A 15,161-nucleotide genomic window follows, 5' to 3' on the forward strand; every position below is an offset into this window, starting at 1 on the left:
CTCACATCGCCCCTCCCCCCCCCCCCCCCCCCCTCTTTCTCCCAAGTGCCTTCTTATCTTATGCACCTCTTCATTGGTTTAATATTATTCTATATTTTTTACATTTTTCTCTTATCCTTTCTCCCTCTCACCCTCCCCCTCTCTCTCTCTCTCTCTCTCTCTCTCCCTCCCCCCCTCTCTCTCTCTCTCTCTCTCCCTCCCCCCTCTCTCTCTCTCTCTAACTCCTTTTGTTTCTCTCCGACCATACCTTGCACACATAATTTTATGAATGAATAACCAGAGTTAGAGTATTGTTTACAAGTGGCCACTGTTGCTCATACACCTTTGATTAAAATACACATAATACTTGTCTGCTAATGACTCTCTTACTCTACAATGGGGTCTATGCACACATCTTCACACATCCAATTAACTTTCATTCCCTGCTTGTTTAGCTGTAATGATTGATTAAGACTTAAGAGAGAAACAATTTCTTCTCAGGAGCCTTCCAAATTGCTACCCTTTAAAGTATTGAAACAGTGTATTGTTTCTTCTCACATAGAGCTCGATTTGCGTCACAAATTTTCTCTCTGACGTAAATGGATCCATGTGTTGCATATCAAAGGGAAGCTTAGAAGCCAATTAAGGAAGACAAAAATGTTTGAACGTTTGAAGAAAAAAAAAGGAATATGTTTACAAGTAATGTGTATTATTATTTTATATATTTTTGTTTAATTATTGATTATTAACCAATCAAGTGTAATTTCAAAGAGATACCAGCTATCCTCCTTGGTAATTTGTACAATGCTTTTTGGTTTGTAGTCTATTTCCCTTATTTTCTGTGAAGGCCAAGCTATTTCTCCTTGCTTTACAGATTACACCCAGTGACCCTTCTGATTATCAGCTACTAAGTTACCCTCCCCACTTCCAAAAGTAAACAATACAATAATTACAAGAATAATCAAAAATACAAATTGCCCTTAGTTTATGTTATGCAGTATGTGCATTTCTTTTTTAATTACATCTTCATTACTAATAATAAGTCATATAGTCATGAAAAGAATTTTGTAATATTATATGTTCAGTTGGATAATATACTGAGGTTTAATACTAGAAGGGCAACACATATTCAAGACCAGAAAGAATAGTACACTTGAGCATTTATTATAAATGTTATGGGTCTGGATAAAACAGAATTGAATATAAATCCTGTAATACTGATAATTTCAAGTCATTTACATTCTAAAATTATTTTTTCACTTGTACAGAAGTATCCCACACTGTAATTAGTTGATAATAGCCTGCTTATGCAGGATTTCATCAAATGTTTGTAAGTCACATCTTTGTTGCTAGGGCTATAACCACACATCATTAAAACTTGATTGTCTGTTACATGTTCTCCTTGAAGCACTCCCATTCTTTATGCTGTTTGCTCTCAGCAGTCTTCTCCTGTTATACCGACAGCAGAGAATATCCCAACATTCATGACGAAATGTAGGATTTATCATGGAGTAAAGAAGTGGATTTAGAACAGAGTTGAGATATGGTAGAATATTTCTACATATATACACTATTAGCATCTTCATGACTTGTGGGTCCTCGGGCACAAAACTGTGATAGATTTCAAGGATGGTCCTGGGCAGCCAACATATAATAAAAACAGCAATAACTAGAAGGAGTCGCTTAGCAACGATGTAGCGCGTCTGGTTCATGACCCTACCCCGTCCTAGTTGGTGCTGTGCATGGCGATTTCGTTTTGATAGGACAGAGAAGATACGGAGGTAATTCATTCCTATGACAGTCAAAGGAAGGATGAGGGTGATGGAGGCTTGTCCTAGAGCAAGGAAGATTCTCCACACAGAACCAACAGGCACGGTTAACCGACAACCAGGTATGCCGTAATAGAATACCGATGGAAACGCAACCAGGACTGACATGACCCAGATACAGATGATGATCTTACGCACCATCCGAGAGTGCATACGCATATCAAAGGGTCGGCAGAGGGAGTAGAACCGGTCGATAGAGATTCCAACAAGTATCCATGAGGAACAGATGAGAGTCTGGTGCCAGATGACCATGATGGCCTTGCACTCAGAGGCAGTGATTCTACGATACATAGCCATGATCTCAAAGTAAATATGCATTGGTACAACGATGATGCATACAGTAAAGTCAGTGACTGCCAGGCTACAAAGAAAGTGATTAGCTGTTGATTGCTTCCTCTTAGAGTTCCTCAGATACACTAGAATAACCAGCATGTTTCCCACTGTTCCAAATACAAGGAAGAGCGACATGAGGACAAGGTCTACTACTGAATGTATTGCACTTGGTTGAGGGAAGCTATATGGTGGGTCTTCTGATGCAATCAATATACTGTTGTTCTGAGTCCAGCTAATATCAGATGATATAGATTCATAATACCAATCGTCTGTAGATGCCATTCTAGCTGTTCTCTTGTTTATTGGTGTGCTATTAAAGAGCATACATTAATGTGGGAAGACATCATTTGTAAGTCCACTCCTCACCACAAATCCACTTCTCTCATGTTATTGTTGTTATTCCTCAAACTCTTTCCTTTCCTTTCCTACTGCATTGCTTGTAAATGATAGTGCATGTATCCAGATCACACTGATTGATGCCTTGCAATGTCTTCTCGATCTATGCTGTTATATTTCCATTTAAGTAATTGTTCCTTAGAAACAGGCGTGTCTTCTTATCACTTTGTCCTGTAGAACCTCACTGATGACATTTGGTTGGTCCAGATTTCTGTAAAAAGAAAAGATGGTAATACAATAAATTAATTCACCATATAGATTTTTTATAGCGTCTTATGCATTTGAGCATTCTCTCTATAATTACAACATCAAAAACAAGCTTCCTTGAGACATTTCTTAGCTGAATTTTAAAAATCCATCATTACTTCATTACTATTTGCTTTAAAAAAAGAAATATATTTGATCAGGGCTCATGAATTTACGCTATACATCTCTGAAGATTGTACAACAAAAGAATTGCACAGAAATATGAGACGCGAAAAAGATGAATGTATTTTTGCCAGGTGAGGAGTCGTTAAAATTTACTCTGCTGAAAATAAAGTGGCATGCAATTTATAGCATTAGTTTGATGGCTTACAGAATCTGAGTTATGCTTACTTTACCATACACTTAATGACTCAAACTCGCATGGGATGAGAGGCATTCTGTTTACACTCTCTACCTCGTTAGTAAGCACCTCTATGCATTTAATGGGGTGCCTCTACGTGCCATGTTTGTTATGACATGGCATGGCTATTTGTGTCACATGGGAGTGGGAGGGTCTTTTTAAAGGCAGCTTTTATGCAAAAGGATGAAATGTCAAGAATTTGTTTTCAAGAAGCAATTTTGTATCTTATTTTTACACTGTGCAGAAAGGCTATCCTTTGACACCCAAGTTGAAGACTAAGTAGGTTCTAGCAACAATCGCTGGTATATCAAGGATTGTACAGCTTGATGAAAGGAATTCTATTATTTGGACTAGCTGAATTAAATCACTTACATATAAATCAAGAAAAACAGAGAAAACTGATAGAATAACAAATAGAATTTGATTTCCATTGCAAACTTGGTGTTTTTGATACTGGTAGTACAAACAAATCGTAGGCATTACTTTGATTGCTCATTTTAGCAAAGTATAAGTTGCCCTCTGTTTGGAAATGTGGCTGTGGAGAGACAGGGTCACCAATGAAGAAGTGCTGGATAAAGGTGGAGGGGGGGGGGGGAGGTAGCATGCTCAGGGACACCTTGGAAGGGAAGGTAGATGGAATTAACAGGGAAGAGGATGACTAAGAATTAGGATGGTGTCAGACTTGGTATAGGTGACAGATCATATGATGCATTGAATAAGAAGGCTAAAGAGAGAGGAATGAAGAAGGAACTAAAGAAGTCTCTGATGTGTGGACCTGCCTTGGCAGAAGATTTGCTTAAAACAATGACATAATAATCCGACTTCATGAATCCTGGGGTGTAGTATTGCTGAATATAGTTTTGAAACTGTAATAATTTTTCTTATGCCCATAGCTTCTTTTACCCCCTACTAAAACACAAACAGATTTGATAATCTGCCCCCTCTGACTTGTATTCAAATCCTAAAAGTACCTGCTTATCTTCCTCCACTAGATCCAAACAGGTATGATGCCCTAACAGACAATTCACTAGTTGTTGGCTGTTTCTTTGATTTGGCAGTAGTGTGTTATTCTTCCTGTTTCAAGGTGGCCATAGGCAAAATATCCAATTTATTTTTTGTAATCAATGCCACTCCTCAACTGATATTATTCAAGTTAAAATAAAGTGAAGAGAAGGTGTGCAGGGGTCATCTCAGGATGTTTCTTTTGAATGTTAATCACAGAATTAATAATTAACAAAGATAGAGTAATTAGGGACTGCTTGATTGCTACCTAGATACAGATGAGTCTCTTAAGTGTAGTCCCATCAGTAATTAGGCATGTTGATAGTAAATTTACTTGGAAGATCAACAAATTCTTGTCTTTGAGCAGGGTACACGTTATCACTCTGTTTAATCTTAGTATAGTGTTCATGTCTTATGTATATTTGATGGTTTTTATTACGGGAAGAATGTAAATCCACTTTTGATGGTCTCATGGGCTGTCAGTCTCACTCATCACATATCTGTTCAGAAGGCCTTTAAGACTAACATTATCAGCCTTCTGCACCTGTCAGGCTCATGGGCTCTCGGTCTTGTGGGGCAAGAGTCTTTCAGGCTGTCTATCTTTCATCTTTTAACATTTAGCCATTGGATCAAATTCTCAATGAACCAGTGTATTTGCCTATTCCTAGATACATGTAACCTTATTGATTATCAGCTAGTTACAGTATTTATACACCTCGCATTAGGATGTTTGAAAGCCTTGTAGTGTATTTACATAAAATATTAGTAGATGAAAAAGAGTGCTACTTGCTTTTCACAACTGTGCAAACATACATTATAACATAATGTTGGTAGTTTGGGAGGGGGGGGGGGGGGATGAGTGTTCATTTGTAGTTCCTTGTATGTTTGCCTTGAGTGGCAGTTCAAGAAGAAAACAATAGGCTCTTAAGGTTTTTTATTTTTAGATGCCAAGTATTCTTATTTTCTTCTTCATATATGTAGTTTAGCATTGATATTGGTTAAGGTCATAAATTTGATTTTTTTTTTCCCCCTCTTTTATAAATTATCTTGGGCCATGATCTTAAACCCATTCTGAAGGGATACATTTTCATTTTTTTTTTCCTTAAAAAAGATACAGCTATATTTTACCAACAAATTAATAAATGAATAAAAACAAGAACAAGATTGAAAATAGATATTATTTTAGATACACAGACTCTTTTGCATGCGTGGGATCTGGGCTCAGTTTCGTAAAATCCCCATCAATAAAAAAAATTGTAATAATTTGAATAAACTAATGACATTTTGGCATGCAATTGGCTATGCGCAAATTTGAAACAGAATTGTGGCAAATGTGATTAATAACAAGTTTAGGAAACAGCTTGGATATAACCCAATCATTTGCAACCATTATCACAATTAATATCATATAACCTTTTTTTGCTTTGAACCAATTGTGGTAAATCAATAGTTTTATTCACACCTCCAAATAAAACTCACAATAAGATGTATTTTGACTAGACCGGATTGCAACCCTGTAAGCATATCAAATAGTCGGTGTTCTATGGAATACATCCAGGATTAAGAAGATAATGGAACCAAAATACCTTAATCACATTTGATATTTGATTATATTAGGGACTGGGGAGATATGAGTTTGGTTCTACTGACCTTCTAGCTGTTGTCAAGTCAAGTCAAACCAAATACTTCTTATCCTGAAAAGGACGAAGACTGACCAAAATATCAATGGGCCCTGTTCTCTTACAATAAAAAAAGAAACTTTGCAGATCTTTTAAAAAGTTACAAAATATCTTAGTTCTATTTTCTACTTCATCTTCATGTCTTCTCTTTACATCAGTTATTTTAAGAAGTGGTTCTGTCCCTGCAAAAAAATAATCTGAAGGCTTACCTCACATTCTAACCAATTTGACAATTTTTAGAAAAATGTCCTGTGTATTAAATATTCTTATCATGTTCAGATAAAAATTGAGACCTTTTTTTTTTCCTCCATGAAAGAATGCATGTTGAGCCTGATCCCTTAAAAGATGAAATGGTGATTAGATCTTCACATTTTGTCTCATCAAATCTTATTCATCATACCATGTTAAAAGATCTGGATAGAATAGTTAGGGTTTAGGCAAAATAACAAAGATGAAGTGTTTCTCATCCCCACCTGCCTCCTTTCTTGCTGACACCTCCTTTTTTTAAACTATTTACTATTCAGAAGGAAAAAAAAGCCACACAAAAAAGCCTGTGATATACATTTGGTTGAAATAGTTTTTAAAGTGATAACAATTATTTGTTTTGTCATACATTGTATCAGTATACTCACATAACACAATATCTGTGAATAAATAGGCTTGGCCAGCTATAATTAGCATGGCAGCCATTTTGGGGGAAAATTGCAATCAAATTGCAAAATAGTAATGCCCTGCCTCCTTTTTTGTTAAAAGTCCGGACGAGAAGCACGTTATTTTTGTTATTTGGCCATAGATGTTGAGCATAATTTATGTACCTCCATTGGTTTAGTGTATTGGCCTTTGTACACATTTGTACAAGATTAAAAAGAGACAGATGAAATGTCCCTCTGGTAAATAGATCCTGGTTTAATGCCCCCTTATGCTTCATAAATCATTCTGCTCTTTTGTCGTTGAAGCTACTAAACTATCACAATCTTTCATCACCTCTTTTTATTGATGCTCAAGCTGGAGATTGTTAACGCAACAATGAATGACATTTAGATGTTTATGAAGGATGGGATGAAAGAGATCTTAAAGCGCCTTTGAGTAGCAGTCCAAAATAACTTCACAAATCTTTTTTCTAAATAAACCATCTGTCATCAGAAGATGATCAGATTTACATTGAGTCAACGTATAGTATATTATTTTGTTAGGCAATTATTTGCAATGTTATTTGGAATTCTATTCCTAAAAGTTAAGACAGAATTGATTAATCAAGGGTTTGTAAAAGAAAATTTAAAAAAGTATGTCTGACCAGGGAGGTGTTTTAATTTTATTACAAGCCCTGGTCTGACTGAATTTACAAATCTTATGGAGTCTTTGCCATGTAAATATGTTTCATCAATAACTTGATAAATAGCTTTATCATAGAAAGCAGATGATTTTTTTTTTTTTTTTTAAATAGAACTTGTATTTATAATATGCAATATAAAAACAACATCCCCCCTCCCTCCTCCCCCCCCCCCCCCCCCCCCCCACAAAAAAAAATATCATCTGGTTCTGCTTCATATTGCTTTATTTTAAGTTCTAGCTGTGATCCATAAATGAAATACTTTGATTTCTGTCAGAAATAGAAGATATATGTTGAAAATCGGTAAAATCAGCCTGAAGCGATCATATAAAGTTACAGAGATGAGGATACCGTCGGATTTCCGATGTCAAATTTGTACTTGTCAGTCAGGAGTCAGGAAAATGAGAAGAAATTTCTGCATCAGTGTGATACTTGCCTATCTTGCATAAAGTCACTTAAATGGTCACCTTATTCGGTTACATGTTCAAAACCTTGTTGGTTGGACGAAAGCATATCCTGATACAGACACAGTTTTAATTACATTTTGACTCCATTTCTTCTTTCACAAGGGAATTTTTTTGGAGGTAGAATAGAAAGAAAAAGCATCGTGTTTGGCCAGGTAACGTATACCTGTCGTGTGTGACACTGATTAAATTTGTTCTTGAGGAGAGAAGGGAGACCGGAGGGTAAACATTTTACTTTTAACAGGAGATGTGCCCTCTTGACAGCATACTACTTTCATACCAGGTGCCTTGTTAGCATTTTGAAGCGCATCTTTACAGGTACTGTAATGTACATGTATTTCCATGTGCTTAGAAGCTTGTACATATACGCCTACTGCGCTGAATTTCAAATCTCTTGTTTTTCAACAACAACAAAATCTAATTTTTATTTCATTCTTGACTTACAAACTATGATCAAACATTTTATTTATCAAATCAACATTGTTTTGTCATTTCAATAGAGAATTTCCAGAAACTGGATGTGTAGTACATCTAAGGACTAAAATATCATGCATTTGATGATACACAACAAAGGCAAAAGTGTCCTGTTTTGCATTACTTTGCACATATATTTGTGATATGACCATTTAGGAATTACATGAAAGACAGTATTTTAAAAGTTAAAATAATGTCTGAACTTGTGAAGCCTTTTTTTTCCTTCAAATTCAAATTCAAAAAGTTTAATAAAAATCACCCATTTGTGTGAAATGACAGTTTCTTGAAATTGGAGCTTAGAGAATTGATTGCAAAATAAAGTAACAGAACAATCTGACAAACTGAAGTGCACTCATGGTGCTGTCATTCACTGTGTTAGGAACACATTGCTTTCTACTGATGATATGGACTTTGGAAATGACCTACTTGTGTTAAAGATGCTAATCATTCATTACCATCCCATTCAGTTGAGAGATTTCATACATTAGTCTGAAGATAAAGGCAACTTTAGTGAATCGTTCTGTTTTCTATCTCTCAATTGTATTACTTTTCTCTGGCATTTCCCCCTTTGATTACCAGTGTTCTTTTACAAAGCATGTAATGCATGGCATATTAAAGAATTTGTTTATATTGTTTCCTGTTTAGTTATATGATCCATTGACATTAGGGTTTTTCTACTTGTTTTTAGTATCACATTAGTGACAGAATTCATCATAAATTCTCTTGCAAACGTAATTTGATGCGAAAAAAATATTTTGTTGGAAGGATTCAAGGTTTAAGAAGGAAGCTATCTTGACTAACTTCATTTTGTGATCAGTGATGAGTTGAGTTTGGGTAGAAGAGCCAGCAGAGCAGAGTGGGTTATCAGACTCTGGAGATTCTCCATAAATTATATTCCCCCAGGACATGATTTAATATGATAGAGGTCTGATAGAGGACCATTATGGGTCATTTACCCACTGATTTACAGCAAGTAGTGAGAGATATGACCAGAGGGGGAAAGTAGTATCTAGAGGAATTATGATTACAAGGAATTCTGTACTGTTTTATGTGTATCCTGTACTGGGCAAAAGAATTGAAAAGAAGAGTTACAGGCTAGTTGAATTATTTTTGTCATTTTCATCAATTACATAAGTTGATAGAATTTGGATTGTGTGTTTTTATACAACGATTATATTTATAAAATTTACATAAAATAGAAATTGTATCAATCATCCTCACATGTTTTGAATTTATTAGAGCTTGAAATCGGTGCATATGATGCTCTTTCTATCAGCACTATAAAATTGTAATAGCCTACCAAGATCAATATGTCAATATCCTTTCTGAGATGCATATAAATGTAAGAAGGAATTAGTAAACATAACCTCAGAGATTGGATAAGAAACCTTGTGTACAAATTGCTTATTAAGGATTTAGTTTTGGCTTGGGGAAATCAAAATTAGTCCTAGCAATTATTGTTTGTACCTTCTATTAGAGGGAATGGAGTCTATTACGTATACATGTAGGCCTATACATAATTTGTTTGACCCTAATCACTATGTTGAAAGTAATATATCTCAGCTTTTAGGCCTATTCCCTCTTGGTAAATGGAAAGAAAAGCACCTGTTTTTTGAGAGCAGTTTTTAGCTGAGAAAGTTCATTGGTCCCCGTATTATCAAGGACACATAGTCACACAGTAAACTTTCAGATGTCAAACATCTCTTTGCTGTTTTCATATCCTGTTTTCATATCCTGTATTTGCTCTTTTTGATAATGCATTCTTTCTTTTTTATATTAGCATGGAGTTTACAAAGTTTTATTTCCAATTTGAGAGGGCTGAAAACCAATGAATTGATTATATATAAATTCATTCAAAGCAGATAAACAAACTTTTTTTTTAAAATCATGCACAATATTGAATCTATCATGTTTATGAATGAACAGATAATGTAAAGAATTGAACTGTAAAAGGAAGCTTGCTTTTTAGCATGACACATTCTAATGGATATGGGGGTATCCCTCAGTGTGTATCAGTACAGGTTCAAAACTCTTATTCACTGAGTCAACATAGAGCCTGAAGAATGGCTCACTGTTGTTTCATTGAGAGGATAGACAAACATGAATACTCTGAATCATATAGGATTAACACCATCCATTCTCATGTAGCAATAGAAATTTGGACAAAGGCTCAAATATATCTACTTCATTGCCGAGAGCTCTTAATAGGGACTGCATATTATCTATTACAAGCCACTTTGTGTTTTAATTTCTTTGATTTTCTTGCTGGGTAAAAATGAAATTGGTATGATCCAATAAAAGAGCAATAGTGTGACAAAGTGTATCATTTGAAGAAGACAACAAAATAAGATAATGAGCAAATAAACTGATCCTGTTGCACCCATTTTTGCAGTTATGAATTCTAAGGGATGATGATGAATTCTTCAGATCAGAGAGATGAAAAGAAGGGTCAGTCCAAATATCTGTTGTTGTAACCATTAAAAAAAAAAGTTTCTGTCCTTGTATCTTCAGGTAGTTGATCACCCTTTATACCTCTCTTCACTAAGAAGGATTTATCATATGCTGAAGAGTTTCTACTTCAAATTGTTATAATATTTCTTCTTTTTGAGACTCATCAGCCCTTCTGTTGGGTTAATATTTGAAGCTCTTTGCTACAACCCACAGGTAAACCACTTGAGAGTGGTGCAGTACCCTAGATAAACATCCCATTAACAATCTAGACTTTAGAAGATGAGATGATTTCTATTTCCTCTGGGGGCTGTAGAAAATTTCCAACCATTTAGGAGTTGAAAGATGAAATTTAATGCAAAGGTACAAATTGACTGAAAGCTGAGTTGGTATGTGGATGGAATTTGATTGATGGTCAGTTTGATAATAGGCCAAGTGGACCACAGTCATCAGGGACCTACAGGCACAGGTCAGGTTGAAAGATATAATCTGATTCCTAGTTCTTCTTGATGTGTACTGTGTGAAAGATCTTTAACTAAGATTGCATGTTACCCAATTGAGAATGTTTAGGATATATCCTGGCTTTTATCCAATTCAGCAATCGTTTTTTAATCTTTCTTTACTTGGGATTGAATGTTTTTAGGAAAACTGACAAAAGTCTGTTAAAAAAAATAGACATTCTGTAACGTTACAGGATTTGAGACAAAATGACTACCGTATTTACCGGCGTAAAGGCCGCACCGCCGTATAGGCCGCACCCCCGATTTTGAAATTTAAAAAAAAAAAAAAAAAAAAAAAAAAAAAAAAAAAAAAAAAAAAAAAAAAAAAAATCGTTTTTTTTTTGGTTGTTGCCGAAAACCCACGCGGGGAAGGACCTTCATTTAACATCGAGGTGCAGTTAAAGGCGCTGATTTGTGCTTGTAAACTTGTCACAAATAATAGTAACAATGTCGTTTTTAGAAGAATGTGTAAGATCATTAATGTAAATTAAACACAATAGAGTACCTATGGTACCAATAGTGTACCTTGTGGTACACCATTTGTTATAGAAAAAAAAATTGAGGAATTATTATTATAAACTACATATTGAGATCTGTTAGAAAGATTACTTTCAAACAAAGATGACAGACAAATTTGAGTGTTGTTGTAGTTTCCGAGTGGTGAGTCAACACACTGATTACTGAGCTGGAAGACATTGCCAGGCATAGCGCCATAAATAAAATTAAAAAAATAAAAAATTAAAAAATTAAAAAAAAAAAAAAATCATTTTTTACTCTTTCGCCGCATAGGCCGCACCCCGACTTTTTGATATTTTCTCTTCCAAAAATACTGCGGCCTATATGCCGGCAAATACGTACACTTTTTCATATTTTATTTTCAATCTAGTAGATTCTTACCAAGATGTGATAAAGAATGTAACATCATGTTCCCCACCTCTCATCATCCTTACACATGGAAACACAAGCACAAATGAACCCTCCTTCATCTGATCACTATCGACTTCTCAGATCAAACAGAAAGACAGTAATTGTTTTGAAATAGCACACTAGGCGCGTCTTCATCATCTCGAGATTGCCAAATAGCCCGCTATTTCTGATTTGGGAAAATAATCCAGAAGTTACAAATCACGTCTTCATCAGCTCGAGATTCGACCTCGAAACTTGAAACTCAACCGTGCATAGTGCAAATCTTCGGGCTGGTGATGACGCACCGGACAAATAGCGAGATATTTTGCCAAATAGTGGGATATTTTGCAAACTATCCCAAGATATCTTGGGATGATTATCCCAACCAAATAGCCCACTAATTACATCTTCGGGCTGATGAAGACGGAAACTAACTGGATAATTTGTGATCAGGATAGTTGAAATAATAATAATAATAATAATACATATGATTTATAAGGCGCCAAATCCACTTGACAGTCAAATGCTCAAGGCGCAGCTTGTGCAAAAGATGAAATACATACATGATACATTTATACAAAGTGCGATAGGAAAGGTACAGACATGAAAGCGGGGTATTTGGCAATCTCGAGCTGATGATGACAGACCTACTGTACGTGCCAGGCTTAGCTTGAAGTATCAGATTTATCAACAAGATGTAAGCGTCCATGACATTCGGCAGGCCACACTTCTCATCTAGAGCTAGTAATCCCTTTCTGGTAATGGCCACTCATACTAAGCTGTTCTGATACAAACAAAGTGCCCTAGCTTTTCTCTGTCTTTATCCTGCACTTGACAGTGACTTTTATCAACACTATTTGATTATGAATTCTTTCATATTCAGGTATTTGCACCATTGATATCTTTTACTTTAATCTTCAAATGTCCAGTTTGTTATCCTTTTTCTAGAATTAAAAATAGAAACAAAACAGAAACAGCAGGAAATCATTTTTATTTTTCACTGCAAGATTCACTACAAGAAAATTATCTCTATAATATGAGGCTAAAGTAGATATGGAGACTAAAAAATCCCAGTCAGTTTTAAGAGGTTTGCAGTAAGAATGAGGCATCAATCATATGTGACTGTGAATTGACAATTAATACCAGTTTTCACACGGATGTTAGATCTTATATCATCCTTGACCAATCTCTTCACAAGTGTTCTGCAGATGAGGTTGTTATTGGATAGTGTGAAGACCAGGGTTGATGAAGCCTCATCTATTCTGCTATAACAGGGCAGCATTCCTTTATTAAAGGTTAAGTCCACCCTGATAATAATGAGAATATTGCTAATTTGCTATGTTGTCTATCTTTTATTTTGATGGTTCTTTTGTGATTATAAACACAAAGATATAGTTATTCATATATATCTTACATATTTTTACAATGTGTGACCAAAACAAATTTGAATTGTGAATTTGGATGAATAAAACGAATTGAATTGAATTGAATTGATAATGAATTTGTTTCAATACAAGGAAAAAAATGAGAAGAACAGAAAAATTGGATAATAAATAAGAAAGTTATGGATTTTTAAAATCCATAACTTTTCATGAAATACAAAATATCTGTGAGCCAAATTAGCAACGCGGTCTCTAAATATGATGTCACCCCCTTACATTTTATCCTTTGTTGAATGCAAGAAATGTCATTAAATTCTATTTTGATAAAAAGATATATTTTCTACATGTCTACCTCGATCATATATCTTTCATGCACCCCCCTAAAAGATAGGTCTACTAAAATTAAGAAAAATTGAGATTTTGGGTCATTCTGTCCTTCAGGTCAGTGGTCAATAGTGAGGGGATGACATCTCAATTTCTGACCGCATTGCCAATTTGTCTGAAAGATACCAGGATTTTCATGATTTTGAAAGATTCATAGCTTTCTTATTTGTAGTCCGATTTTTCTGAAACTTTCACTGAATTGTTTCTCTAATTTTCTGCTTCTATTAAAACCAATTTATATCAGGGTGGACTTCCCCTTTCATTACTAATTTGTCATAGCAACAGAAGCCTGCTTGTAACAAAAGTAATTTGGTAATCTGATAAAGATATATCAGCTTCTTTTAGTGAAGAAAGAATATTGGAGTGACATTACTATTAAACATGAGGTAGATGCAGATATCTTTTATCACTTTTTGTCTATTTTCTTTGAAATACTTTAATTAAAAAAATGGATGCAGAACAGATATTTAAGTAGTGATGTCTTCTACCATGCTCAGCTAGATTGTAAGTTTTAATACTAATGATAATGGTATTGATGTGCGTTTTAAGCAAACCAGGAAATGTAAAATGTAAGAAAAAATGTACATACCTTGTTGTTAGCGCCTTGCTGGAGCTATTTGCTGCTGCTCCCAGAAAAAAAAAGCTCAACAGAGTACTATATGACTCTCCATCAGAAATTGTTGAAAGAAAAATCTGGTGCAAAAGAAAGAACTGAAGAAGATTCAGTGATTTCCTACAAGCTATTCATGAGCGTCAATATTGTCCTGCTCTCCTCTAATAAGATAGTGATGTATGATTGCAAGTCCCCCCTCTCATCTCTACGTATGACTCTACCAGTATGCACACACATTAGTCATCGCACACTCAATCCAGAATCAAAGACTAGGACATGAATATTCATGAGCTTGTGATGCTACTAGACCAATAAGATGAGGAGTAGATGAAGTATGAAGGAAGTATCATAGAGGTTTAGAATTCAGATGTATTATTATCTGAGCCAGGCAGCTTCTGAACAGGAGAGGGGTCAGGTAGACACATGCACATACATGTACTACCCTTAGTAAAAATAAAATAGTAAAAAACTAGTTGAAAAATGGTGAAAAAACCAGCACAGAAATATGTTTTTTAAAACTATTTTCAACTCTAAATATATTTTCATTTATCTTTTTGTTCCAAATCCTTAGCCAATGAAATATGTTTTGTTGTAAATTTTACATTTATTTCTGAAAACAGAAGAAAATAGTCAAGTTTTCTAGGAAATAAGATAAAAGTATATATAAAATAGCCCCCTAAAAATATGTATTTAGCATGTAAAAAAGGACCAGAGATTATATTTAGTACGTCACTTTGTGAAAATTTCTAAGATTTTACAAAGTACTACTTCTTATGAATTTGATTTTACATACCGTACTGGTAATTTTGTTTTATAGAGGTCATTGACAAATTAT

At 34.8% G+C, this 15,161-nt stretch overlaps 2 protein-coding genes across 2 annotated transcripts in view; one reads left to right on the top strand and one right to left on the bottom strand.

The window, feature by feature from the left end:
• The window catches only part of LOC752216 (poly [ADP-ribose] polymerase 1), a 40,181-nt gene that overhangs the window by 14,522 nt on the left and 10,498 nt on the right, over positions 1-15,161 (top strand). The window lies entirely within an intron of this gene.
• Positions 960-14,586, bottom strand: LOC100888633 (neuromedin-U receptor 2). Its single transcript, XM_030998349.1, has 2 exons — positions 14,303-14,586; positions 960-2,748 (listed from the first exon to the last, which is right to left on the bottom strand). The coding sequence occupies exon 2, from the start codon at positions 2,463-2,465 to the stop codon at positions 1,335-1,337; it is 1,131 nt and encodes a 376-aa protein (XP_030854209.1). The 5' UTR covers positions 2,466-2,748; positions 14,303-14,586; the 3' UTR covers positions 960-1,334.

Source organism: Strongylocentrotus purpuratus, unplaced genomic scaffold (assembly GCF_000002235.5).
Source record: "Strongylocentrotus purpuratus isolate Spur 01 unplaced genomic scaffold, Spur_5.0 spur5_scaffold_5, whole genome shotgun sequence".
NCBI lineage: Eukaryota > Metazoa > Echinodermata > Echinoidea > Camarodonta > Strongylocentrotidae > Strongylocentrotus > Strongylocentrotus purpuratus.